At 40.7% G+C, this 13231-nt stretch overlaps 1 protein-coding gene across 1 annotated transcript in view; it reads right to left on the bottom strand.

Annotated features, from left to right (window-relative positions):
* Nucleotides 1–12772, bottom strand: part of PRMT3 (protein arginine methyltransferase 3) — a 55006-nt gene extending 42234 nt beyond the window's left edge. Inside the window, exons 1-7 of the mRNA XM_030239848.2 lie at nucleotides 12620–12772; nucleotides 11936–12018; nucleotides 10845–10894; nucleotides 9648–9750; nucleotides 9067–9220; nucleotides 5732–5873; nucleotides 2627–2692 (exon numbers count right to left, since the gene is read on the bottom strand). Of these exons, the coding sequence (XP_030095708.2) occupies nucleotides 2627–2692; nucleotides 5732–5873; nucleotides 9067–9220; nucleotides 9648–9750; nucleotides 10845–10894; nucleotides 11936–12018; nucleotides 12620–12735 (714 nt within the window). The 5' untranslated portion in view covers nucleotides 12736–12772. The remainder of the gene's footprint in view (nucleotides 1–2626; nucleotides 2693–5731; nucleotides 5874–9066; nucleotides 9221–9647; nucleotides 9751–10844; nucleotides 10895–11935; nucleotides 12019–12619) is intronic.
* Nucleotides 12773–13231: the final 459 nt, after the last annotated feature.

Here is a 13231-nt window from a genome sequence, read left to right as displayed (position 1 = left end):
AAGCTTATTTTATTCCCTGAATATGGCACTGAAGCTTCAGCACTCAAAGTCCAGTCTTACAATGAAAACTAAGCATGGCAACAGTGCTTTACTAAATTAGTCTTCCACCCAAAAATACTCTCATTGTAACAAGGACCACACTTCCTTTTACTGAGTACAGCCACCTTCATTGCTCCTGCCAGGTAATCTGAATTGTCCCATTCTCATCTCAAATACATTTGACAGGTTGAAAACAAAGGCAGCAAGCAGGATTTGTCCAAGTTTTAATAATTTATTTTGAAAGCTGAGACACAACAAACAAATTAGCTGGTTCTGAATAAAATATGCATAATAAACAAACCTAGATACTCTGCTATCATCTATCAGCATGCAATCACACCTCTTTAGTATCCTAAAGGCTAGGATGCAGACTTGTATCAAAAGTGAGTATAAAAATTCAGCTCTTTGAACAAGCTCCTCCCAAACTACCTCACAATTGTCCACTCAGAAAAAAAAACCAAAAAGCATTAGTATGTATTTTCCAGGGAGGAATACCACAAGAGAGTTCTAGGAAATGCAGTACCAGACTTTTCCCTCAATTTTTTAAAATTTTTATTAAAATTAAAGGGAAAACAACCTTTGGAATTTTCCCTTAGCATAGTCCTGAGAGCATTACACAATGCATTAAGTTAAACAAAGTATCCTACACAGCTCCTTCAGCAGAAGTCTGTAACAGATGTCACTTCAAAGCCAGATTTGTGCAGAAAACTCCATTTATTCTCCATAGCAATGTGCCAAGAGAAAGCTACACCATTTGGCCAGTCACACAGGTTAAGCAGGTCACATGGGTGGGGGACACTGGGAACTCGAAGCAATCAAGATTCTTTCAGTTCAGCCTCGACACACCATGATGGTTTGGACACACCATGGATCTGAGGTAACCTTGATCAATAAACTGCTGCAAAAACCACACTCAGAAATCAGTTTGTGTATGTTGGGATACTTGAGCTTTTCTCCAGAGAAGCTGAATTCTTTTACAACAGAGTAAGCACACACACTGCCTAAGCTGTTTCCTGAGCATGGGTATCTACTCCTGGGGCTGAAGCATCATTGACTCTAACAGTTACTCCATGTTTTGTTTTGAATACTCCCAGCGTGTCCATAAAGCACAGGAGACACACTATCAATCATGAAAAATTACTGTTCCACAAGGCCTCACATTTTGTGTAACTTCAGATCAGTCTTAACCTGCAAAAACCTGCAGTTATCAATTCTAGGGGCGTCTGTGAAACTAAATTTCTCTCGGGAAAGTTTTCTTTCCTTTATTGATCTTTGTGCTTTGTTAGATGAGCTGCCCACTGACACAGTCACCTGGTGGCATAATCCTATGACACTTTTGGTTGCTCTCTCACTATAATCAAAGGGTTTAAAAATGCTCAGTAGAAACAGGCTTGTGACATGAATTGAGGCAAAAAAGGGAAGAAAACTATTTATTATTATTTTTTTTCTGCTAGAGTTGCCAACTGAAAACTAAGGTAAAACATACAAGGAATAGGCACTATCAAACACTGAAATACCTTCTGGCAGGACAGAACTACTCTCTCACCTCTCCTACAAAGAAAGGCTCAGAGGACTGGGATTGTTCAGCCTGAAAAAGAGAATGCTTTGGGGTGACCTAACTGTTGCTTTCAGTACCTGAAAAGAGCCTAAAAGAAAGATGAAGCCAGACTCTCTACAAGGGCTTAGAGTGACAGAACAAGGGGGAATGGATTTAAATGAAAGAGAGTGGACTTAGATAGGATACTAGGAAAAAATTCTTCCCTGAGGGTGGTGAAGCCCCAGCACAGGTCACCTGGAGAAGGTGTGAATGCCCCATCCCTGAAAAAAAAAAACCATTCAAGGCCAGGTTGGATGGGGCTCTGAGCAACCTGGTCAAGTGGAAAGTGTCCCTTCCCAGGGCAGAAGGACTGGAACTGCATGATCCTGCAGGCCCATTCCAGCCCAAACCATCCTATGGTTCTATAAGCTCAAACCACAACAAACTCATTAGAAACAGCCAGCAGAAATACAAAAGACAAGAGGATTATTACTGTACAGGGGTCATAACCACTGTAAGATCCTATCACTGAAATCCCTCCTCACTGCAAATGAAGCACTTGCTCACAGTTCCAAGCCCTTTAACAATAACCACCCAGTCTGGAGACACGAAACAGCACGAATTAAAAAAAATCAGTTCCACATGAATTCTTTCCCAGCCCTAATTACACAGGGCTTCCAGGACGTTTTAACTGTATCAGGCATACATAGAAATTCACTTAATCCTGGTAAAGAGCCCTCAGAGAGATTCCACCTAATATCCTCGACAAGAGAGGCTCAACTTCACCCCGCCAAGATAATTAATGAGCTCCCTGCCACGGCACACAGCACAATGACAATAGAGATCAGCACTGCTCTTATCAGCACGCTGCACCCTCCAGCAGCTCAACAGCTCTCCACCACCTAATAAAGCCAGAGTGCATCAGATCAAATCCTGGCACTGGAATCTCCACTCCCAGAACTACAGAGTAGCTAATATGCAGGTTTTCTACCATATTTGAGACAAAATAAACCCCAGAAATTACTGGATGTTCTGAGCAGTTGTACCCACCTTATCCTTGAAGATATGTGGGTTTTGATAGATGAAGTCACGATAGCTCTCCGTACGGACTTTATCCTGGCAGTCAAAGAACAAAGAGGGTTCACTTCTTCTACTTAGGTACAGCATAAAATTCAAAAATGCTGAAAAATTTGTTCTTCAACTTGGCCTAGAGATGCTTTGCTCATACTGTATTTACATGGGCACTGCAAACATGACACTTCTGTATGATAATATTGCAGAATTTACTGCAGCAAATGAAGCCAGTTGCCTCAGCTGGAGGAAAAATAAGGAACTATTTTATGGTTTACTTATTCTGCCTTTTCTTTTGAATGTTTCAAAGATCTTAATACCTATTCATCACTAACCAGGAACTGCAGTAATAGAGTGTCAACATTACACCAACTTAAATAGAAACCAGCTGAAATACAAAATTGTGAAAATTTGAATCACAAGCTCATAAAATGTTTGGTATCATTTTGTTCTCTGACACCCCTGTGACATGGAGATTTCTGTAAAAAAAGTTATGCATCAAATTAACTTGGTTTTATTTCTGAACAAGCTGCAGATTTGCAATCCTGATGACAAGCTAGCAGTTAAAGCTATACAGCCCATTTGATGAAAAGTCCAACACAGTACATAAGTTTGATTGAAATACAACAGGGCCAGAGAAGCTGGAATATTTTCAAGCCTAGAACAAAACATATATAGTATCTTAGTATAAAAAAGCCTGCAGCATAGCTCAGTTTACCAGCAAGGTAATCTATTAAAACACTGATTCTCTTAACATGCATCAGCAGGTACACAAATTGACAGCCAAGTATAGGTTTTGGAGTTGCTGTCACAGTTCAAGTGTTGCAGACAAATAAAAAAAAAAAATCAGCAAGTTTTTGTCTAGTGCAAAAAATGCTGAAGTATAAAATCCCAGTACTTTTATTAAATCTAGGGGATTTTTCTACTACAGCAAGTTAAGAATTTCTAGAAATAACAGAGAAACAGAAATTTTCTATAGTGAGAAAGAACAAAGTCTATTTTAATAAAAGAACAAGATCAACACCAGTGACAGGAACATTTTTATGACAATATAAATTTTGGAGACAAAAAATTATTTTGAGGCTTGAAAATCCTAAAATCCAGCTCTATGTGTAAAAGAACTATTTCACACACAACCCAAGGAAGCAGTTGGGGTTTATTTTAGAATATTCTGCTTTAAAATCCTGCACAATCAATATTAATAACAGAACCATGACCCTTTAAAACCATATTGGTTTGCTATGATGTTCAGAGCAACTATTTTTAGTACTTTACCTCTACTGCAGTATACATTAGGATTTGCTGGGAGGACCAAAAAAGTGTAAAAATAAATAATCAATTGAGAAAGCAGCCAGCTGGAAAGCTTTCAGCCTTGCATCCTGCCCCTCACATGGCTTCAGCACTGCCCCAACTCAAAGCAGCTGTAGCCACAGCCAAGCATTTAGGAATTCTAATCACCAATCCCCTTCTCAACTTCTCCCATGTAATGCTTTTTTGGTTTAAGTAAAATGGTAAAAAAAAATTATTAAGATGACAGCCAAGAAATTCTCAAGCAAAAAGGTAGAGTAAGGGAAACACCAGTGACTCAGAAGTGTGAAGTAACAATATTCTTGCTCCACCTCTCAAGTATTTGCAGAAAAACATCCCAAATTGAAATCTGGTCTTACCACTAGCAGGCATAAGGACAAAAAAGGGCTTCAAGACAGAACAGTTTCAGAAATGGGCTTACAATTCAGACAGCAAGGCTGCTTTCTTAAAAATGTTCACGTAGTAAGCCACTATATTTATGTAAATAAGGTAAACAGGAAAAAAAATCAAAGTGAATGCCTTGCATAAAGAAAAAATTTCAATGTGCACACAATAAAAGCAATCCTGTTTCTATGTTTTGGAAAGTCAAAAGTCTTCTTAAAAGCATTCTGACAAACATACCCTTAAATCAGTAAAATACAATTTTGTACCAATCTCCTTGTGCAGAGATGCAGATTTACTGTAAACTTTATCTACCAACAGAAAGGCTTCCTCATCCTATAGCCTGCATTATCTCAAATGACAGCTTTATACAGCTGCAAAACCAAACACCTATCATTTTTATTTATCTTCAAGTTACATTTCAATTGTAGTTCTATAGACCATACATTTCAGAAAACATTCTTCTAGTTCTGCAGCCATCTCTGTGCTTCTGTAAAATCTCCTCCCCTTAATAATAACCTCACAGTCACACTACTCTTAACACATATTCATCTGTATTTCTGCACTGGGGCCACTAAATGATTTACAAAGCTGAAAGCTTTATTTGCCAGCTGCAGGCACAAATTCACTTCACAGCTCTGTATTCTGCCTCGACTTTAGACAGGAATTTTTTCTTTATTTATGTCTTAAAATGATAAAACTGCTTATAACTCTCACAACTATGACATTTTCTCTGAAAGGAAGCATTAAGACATTTTAATTTACAAGTTAATTTTAAGCTGTTGGGCTTTGTGCTTACTTTTTTCTTATTTTAAAGTCAAAAGGGCATACATAGGTTTGCCTTTGAGAAGTTTTGAGCATAAACTTTTATAATCTTTAGCATATGAAAGGAACTGCTCCAGCATGTTCATGAACATGACAGTTCATTGTCATGCTATCAATACACCAAACCATGCACAAGTAACATTTTCTGCTTACAAAGTGCAAGAGAAAACCACTATATTTGAGAAATGGTCTTGCCTAACACATTTCAATTATAAGGAAAATGTAAAACTGAAGAAAAATATTCACTGTCTGCACTATGTTTTATCCTTCATGTTTTAAACAAGCAGGAAAAAGCTGCTTTTGGCAAGGTAGGGCTGTGGCACAGGTATCGTACTATCAAGCATAACTGTAAATGATTTTCTGTTCCTAATGCTTCCCATAAACAGAACCTACACAAAGGAAATAGAACTGAAAAATGATCTCTTAGCCCAAGTACCACCAAAAAACCTCTCCTGGACAGAAAGGGTTAAAAATGCAGCTGCTCTGCAGTATATTTATGGGCACACAGCCCACTTCATTCCACCTCTCCTCTTTAGTCCCACGAAGATGCAGTGGTGGTGACTTTCTGACCTTTAGCATCTCCTCGTGTATCCCATAATGCCCATAGGAGCTGAAGTAAACGCCATCCTCGTCCTCCTGAAGATCTGCAATGGCGCTGGATGACGAGCTGCTCCTGACATCTGTGTTCATCACAAAATCCTGAGCAAATTGTCTGTAATCAATTTGAAATATACCCTTGAGACGTGTTTATGGGACCATGAAAAGGAGGCTGGGCGGGGGGGGGGAGAAAGGGCTTGGGAGAAGGCAGGAGTGCAGGCTGCCCAGGGGCTGGGCAACAATGGCAGCAGCTTTAGGTGTGCACATCCTCCCTCTGCAGGCTCCTCGGGGCTGCTGCAGCACTGCACACCCCCCAGCACCCTCTGGCAAGCCCCAGCTTTCTGCTTACATCAAGCAACTATCAGCAGTGAAATACTGGGGGGTAGTTTCTATTTTTAAGGCAGAAATATCTATTTTGAACTTGCTGCTATAAAAGCCAGCATGGCCGTGTCAAGGTGTTTCAGGCTGTGTAATGCAGATATGGACTCTACACAAAGAGCACAAGAACTGCAGCCCACACAACACTGGTTGACTACTGGAAAGGAGAAGGAAGCATTTTAAAACTGAGCCATTTGGGTGAAAAGAAAAAAGAGCTTAAAATTCAATTTATTACTTGAATTTTATGCTGCTTATTTTCCCTCCTCTCTGGTCTAGCATTCCTTCAACACGTAAAGAAAGGCTGAGAGAGCTGGGATTGCTCAGCCTGGAGAAAAGAAGCCTCCAGGGGAACCCACTGTGCCCCTTAGCTCCTAAAAGAGCTACAAGAAATATGGACAGGGACTTTGGACAAGCACAAATGACTTTTAAACTCAAAGACTGTAGGTTTAGACTGGATATTAGGATGACATTTTTTACTGTGAGGGCAGTGAGGCCCTGGCACAGGCTGCCCAGAGAAGCTGTGGATGCCCCATCCCTGGAAGTGTCCAAGGCCAGGTTGGATGGGGCTCTGTGCAACCTGAGAGGTGTTCCTGCTCATAGCAGGGGGTTTGGAACTGGATGAGCTTTAAGGTCCCCTCTAACTCAACCATTCTGTGATTCCATGTTCTCATTCTTCAAAGCAGGTTTGATGACGAAATACACAAACCAAGGGGTTTATAAAGAAAATATAGGAGATGTAACAAGCAGATTATACTGCACCCAAAATGAAGGGAAAAAGGAAACCCACTTCAGCCAGACAATATTCTTCCAGGGCCTACAGTCCAACAGCAACAAAAGCTAAAATCCTAGACCACTCCAAAGCCTCTGACACCCACCTTGAACAGCGACCATACTTTCTAAAATGGAAACTTCACATACAGAAACTGTAGGGAACAATCTCATTACCAATATCTTCCTTACAGAAGAACAAAACCAAAAATAGTATTTCACTCCTGATATTTCAAAAACTTCCCTGCTCAGCTAGTTTGGATGGAGAAGAGAATATGGTAAGGGATTTTGTATTGAAATTTTGTCAGTTTCAGAAACTTCCTGTATTTTTTTACACAGAAATGGTCTGGATCTTTTCTTAATATTGCTCTTTACCACAGTACTTCACATTTTCTTTACTTTTATACAAATATCTACATGATACAACTTTAAACTTTCATAAAATGGATTCTGTGACATACAATTAAGTATAATTAGCACTGTGTGAGATTTAAATGATTTAATTCAAAATTATTTAAGCCAAAAGTTCCTCTAATGTATGCACACAACACAAGCACCAAAGAAATTCCAAAGACAGAGCTGTCCTGCTGGCTTCTTAATCAAGAAAAAAGATAAGTAAAAACAAAAGCCATCACCTCTAAAGAGGTGACAGATTAAAAAACTCAGCATAGACAAGCTGTGCTCTTAAATCTCTAAGTTACATCTAATGCTAGAGGTGATCTGATTTATAGAAATATTATTGTTGTTATTTCACAGAGGTTTACCTGAAAGGGAGCAGATGATATTCTGTGAATGACCTCCAGCACAAACCACTGAATTACAGCATTTAGACTACTACAATGCAACTGACTCATCTGTCCATAATTTAAAACTCTGCTCCTTCATCAGATGTACATCTGGCTATTTTTGCTGCCAGCTGACCCCTGCTGAATTGAAGAGGTTGCATTGAGAAAGAAAAATTAAAGGCTCCCTCTTACAAGAGCAGATAACTCGATACACTAACCTCAAAAAAAAAAAAATCTGTAAGCCTCACTGAAGTTTGGAGAGCTCAAAAGAAATAATAACTGATAACCTGTGAGGGGTTTTTTTTGTTTTAAATGAAAATGAATGGAACATAAAGAAGGCAGAAAGACACACACAAAATACCCCCAAGGTTTTGAAGCACAATGATAAATGTTTTTCATTCTTGCTGTTTATGATCAATTAAAGCATAATGTACACAGAAATACCAGAAAAGCACTGTGTGCAAGATTCAAACTCACCTGAAGACAAAATGTATCCTTTTTGACATAAATAATTGTTCACAGCTGAGGAGATTTGAATACATTAAATATTGTGGTGTACTTAGTTACCTGTAGCTCCAAGCGTGTACTGTCAAAATGTACAACAAACACTCAAATGTATTTTACAACACAAGAGTTTGCTGATCAACTTCTCACACAAAAGAACATGAATTATTCTTTCAAGTCTCTTAAATAAAATTTCAGTTCCTCAGTGCCCAGTGAGTGTGATCTTGAAATATCATGCTTGCAGGGGATTTAAATGAAGTTTATATTTCTGTGTTATCCATGAGCATTATCAACCCGTATGCAGAGCTCAAGATTTAGAAGTAGCTACAGGGATGTCCTGACTGCATATTCTTACTACCCTCATCTGATACTGAAAATAAAAGTAGCTGAAAAAAGTTGATTTATTAATTTCACTGAGAGTTACTTCAAACTGCGAATGAACTCTACCAACAACTACTGTTTGGAGCCAACTCTGAACAACTCTGGAGTCCTGTATTCAATCTGCCAGTCTCTCTATCTTCTCCAGGGTGTGCATCCTCAGTGTTTAAATGCCTATCTAAAGAACTAACAGAAAGGTACCTCAAAAACAATGAGTAGTCTGAAGGAAAAGACCTGAGTGATGTGCTTGCTTAGCTCTCCTAAGCATACTTTGTCCTTTCAATCTATGCAGGTTTTTACACAGTTTTTACTAACCCTCTACAAGACATTTACTAACCATCTACAACAGACAAGTCAAACCTACAGTCCCACCTAAGGTTTATTTCATAGTTACATTCTCCTACTTCCTTCAATTTCTATTTGTCTTTGAACAAGAACATCTCATCTAAAACACATCAAATAAAAACAGCCCAAAACTTCAGTTCAGACACTTACTTCATTTTCTGAAGATCATCCTGTGCTCTAGCCAAGGCTGCCTCTGCGGCTCTGGCTCTCTGTTCCGCATGTTTTAATTGTTCAAGGAGCACCATGGTGTCACTTAAGCCATTGGAAGGCAAAACTTTCACAGGTTCACAAAGATCTTCTATGTCTGATGAAACAGGGAGGAAAAAGAATACCTACCAATGGTGTTTATGATCTTTTCCCAGCAGATCATGAACACTTCATGCTGTTTCTGTCTTGGATGCTTTGTACAAGCTGTTTGTTTTACAAAAGGCACAACTGAATCTGACAGGGCTAACTACAAAACACAAGCCTAGGCAGAAGAAGCAAATATGCTAGAAGCAGGGTCTAAGTTAAGGCAAATAAATCCAGAATTCAGGCTTCCTTAAATACCAGTGTTTGATTATTTCTAGAAGAGACATTTGGTTTAGATATAATTAAATTAGATATAATTAGTATGTGGACTTTCTCAGATACATAAATCGAGTAACAGTGACAATGCTTCTCATGTCACAAACTCTAACAATACCACATTTACCCCACAAAGCAGGAGTCATACTGAAGCAGTTATTTACCAAACTGAAGAAGGAGATCATCTTCAAGTTCTGGTTTCAAATACTCCTCTCCTTCCCAAGGCAGTGGGCTGCTGAGAGAACTCAGATATGCTCCAGTTGGTTTCTAGACAGGAGAAGAACACTAAGTTTCTTTGAAAACACCAGCCCTTCAATTTCATTCAAGAAATTAATGAAAAGCAAAGACGTCCTCCTTCACACAGTAAAATATGCAGGGTATTACTGAAGGAGCTTTGTAGCAAAGGCTGAGAAAGCCCAAGCAGCTCCAGGGCCAAGGAATTCTGTGCAAGCAGTAATGCACAGCACATTGACAGATATTGGATACTTGCAGGATTGCACTGCTCTCAGGAACCACATTCACTCAGGTGTCTGAATAATCAATAAACCCAAGATACTAATCCTGTCACGTGTTCTTACATGAACAGTGCTGTAGGAACAGAAATCAGAAACACTGTATTGTCTCTCCTGTTTGCATCCAATTGATACTTGGTTAAGAAAAGTCAGTTTTGGACTTCAGTTTTTGCCTTTCTGTGTTTACTCTATACAATTATGCATTAAATAACAACTCAAGGATTTAAGATTTGAAGACTGAAGTAAAAACTATTTAGTAAGATCAGATGGTATTGAGTTTTAACCTAAACTTTTAGGGAATAATGAAAGAACAAAGTCACAAGACACAGAAATAAATGAAGGCCTATCTTAAAACTGCAGGTTCCCATTAGCTTTCCTGACTCAGGTATAATTTTAGCAGAGTTTTAAGTTCTGTAACTTGAGGGATCAGTTATTGTCCTTACTAAAGAGGGGTCTGGCTAGCTCATACCCTCAGGAAAGGGTTTTACATCAACACACATGCAAGGACTGAGAAACTTCAGTTCTTGAGAAGTGAACCCATTTCTGAAGTGAGACAGCAGAGTCAAAGGCCCAAAAAACCCGAATAAAACAAGATGATACTACACAGCATGGAGGCTTTATGCAAATCTCAACATCGCTTCTGAAAATAAAATTTCCCATTAATTAAATATATTTACAATTAAAACAGCCTCATATCTAGATAAACAGATCAACAGCTACTTAATTGCCATGATTTCTTTTTCTAAAACTTCAATACAAAATCTCACACAATTATTAGAAATGGGCAAACTGAAAGCACATCACTATTCTCCAGGGTCAGAACACAGAAGTAGCAGGTGGCACACCTACCTTTAATCTGACAAAGTTGATTAGTTTAATGTATCCATAAAAATCGAGTCCTGAGTGGGAAAAAAAAAAAAAAAAGAAGAGCATTTGTATTACAGAAAAGACCAATGTTTTACAGTTATGTGAATACTAATTACCTGTTCAATTGGTAATTGTTTCAAAGTTCCCCTTGGGTGTACATCACCCTCTAGTGCACTCTTCCTATCTTAAGTTTGCCATCTATGTTTTTCTTATCTTTAGGTCTAAGCCAGGAAATCCTCACCCTCAAGGCAAATACATTTGCCAGAGATTAAGAATGGAACACATCTAAATGGGAATTATGGACAGGGATTTCATTCATTTGGCAAACAAGTACATCAGGACAGCCACCCTTATCTCCTACCAGCTGCCTTGATGACATTTTAGGCTGCTGTGCTCCCCTGTTCATAGCCATAGCTTTCTGCTTAAAAGAATGTAAACTGATGCTACTCACCAAGAATACCTACCAATATTGATTTAAAATTGCCACCTTGGCAAAAGTAATAGTAGTTTAACGGTGTTTTCTCCCCAGGAACAGCATAGACAAACCCAAAATATTTTTTCTTGGATTTTAGACAGAAAACAGACCAGATTAGATCTTACAGTATATAATGACTGCTTCAAGTGACAGCCAACCTTAAACTCGACTAAAAAGAACTTAACAGACACAGGAGGGTAAGCCTTCCTGTGATCACCTGAAGAACACAAGCCATGGGGCTCTGCTAAATCCTGAGACCAACAACAGCATCACTGGTCTGGCAAGAGCTCCCAGCAGATCAGATCAGATCAATCAGGCAGTATCTGGTTCCTCAGGCAGTGAGGAATCAACACAAGAGAGCAAAGATCAATCTCACTTTTGTCACTGGTTGAGAGCTTTACCAGTAGAAAAGGCATGGAGAAAGCAGGCAGCATAAAGAAAATGTATAAGCATTTTTCTACAATAGCTCATCTTATTCTATCTTGGAAGCTTCAGCTGCGAACCAGGAGATCAGTTACAAACAAATTAATATTTGCAATTTATTTTAAATGAGATACTCATACGCAAAAGGAAACGACACATCACGAAGAAAACTTACCATGTTTCTGGATCACATCACTAATATCAAACTGATGCTCTGTTTTGCAGTGGGAGAACACAGCTTCAGCAGAACTAAACAACCTGTAAATAACAAACTATTAAATATGCAATAGTGACACATTAATTTCTAATTTATGAGTGCTATATACTCTGTTCTGACTCATTGGGCAACTCAGAACACATTTCCTGCCTTTAAGAAAGGATGGCAAGGCACCGGCTCACACGCTTCACAAAGCTTTTCCCTTGTTTGTCAAATATTTTGAAGCAAAAGCCAACGAACACAAAAATTTAGTTTGGCAAAACCAGAGACCCTGTTAACTTCCAAACTGTCTGAGAGCAAAGCCTGTGTTAAACCTGAGATGTAAAAACCACACCAGCACAAGGTGGGTGGGGCAGTTTGATCGGCTGCATCGAAATAAAAACTCTCATGAAAAAGAAAGGAAGAGCCTCCACGCTGCTTCAGCACGAGGGAAGAGGATTACCACGTTACTCCCTCCTTCCGTCTGAATCTAACTCACGCTTGGCTCCGCAGAGGCCGTGTTTGCGATCAGCACGCTACAGAGCGAGGCTGCAAAGCCGCGATCCCCGACCTCCCTCCCGCGGGCCGAGCCCGGCCGCTCGCAGCGCGGCGCACCCAGGGCAGCGCGCTCCTCACGGGGCCCCGCGCTCCCCGTCCCCCCACCTGTCGCAGAAGAGGCAGCGGGTCTGCTGGGCCACGGCAGCGCCTTCCTCCTCCTCCTCGTCGTCCCAGGCGCCCTCGCCGTCGGACAGCGCGGGCATCTCCTCCTCAGGATCCATGTCCCGCCGCCGCCCCGCGCGCGCCGCTTCCGGCCGCGGGGACGGAGCGGGCCGCGCGCGCCCCCTGGCGCAGCCTCCGGCCGCGGCCGCGCTGAGGGGCCGGGCCGGCGCCATCTTGCGGGGGAGAGCGGCCGCGGGACCGCGGGACAGAGCGACAGAGGGACCGCGGGACAGAGGGACCGTCCCTCAGCCATCGCCCCGCAGGAGGCGGGGAGGGTGTTCCGTGCTCCAGCGCGGAGCAGGAATCCCGACGTCCACGCTTGGCAAGCGCCCGGCTTTTGGTGTCTGGCAAACGGCGCGGCTGCCACGGGAGGGTTCAAGGGAACAGGGCGCGCTTTTAAATGTCAGCTTTTAAATAAGGTTTAGCCACTGACAGAATCGCAGAGTCACAGAAGCGATGAGGTTGGAAACACCTCTGAGGTCGTCGAGTCCAACCTGTGACCAAACACCACCTTGTCAACCAGGCTGCCCACAAAACTCAAGAACAAGCCAATAA

This window comes from Serinus canaria, chromosome 5 (genome assembly GCF_022539315.1).
Source record: "Serinus canaria isolate serCan28SL12 chromosome 5, serCan2020, whole genome shotgun sequence".
NCBI lineage: Eukaryota > Metazoa > Chordata > Aves > Passeriformes > Fringillidae > Serinus > Serinus canaria.
The sequence above is the reverse complement of the archived record's forward strand: the minus strand, read 5'-3'. Positions and strand labels throughout refer to the sequence as shown.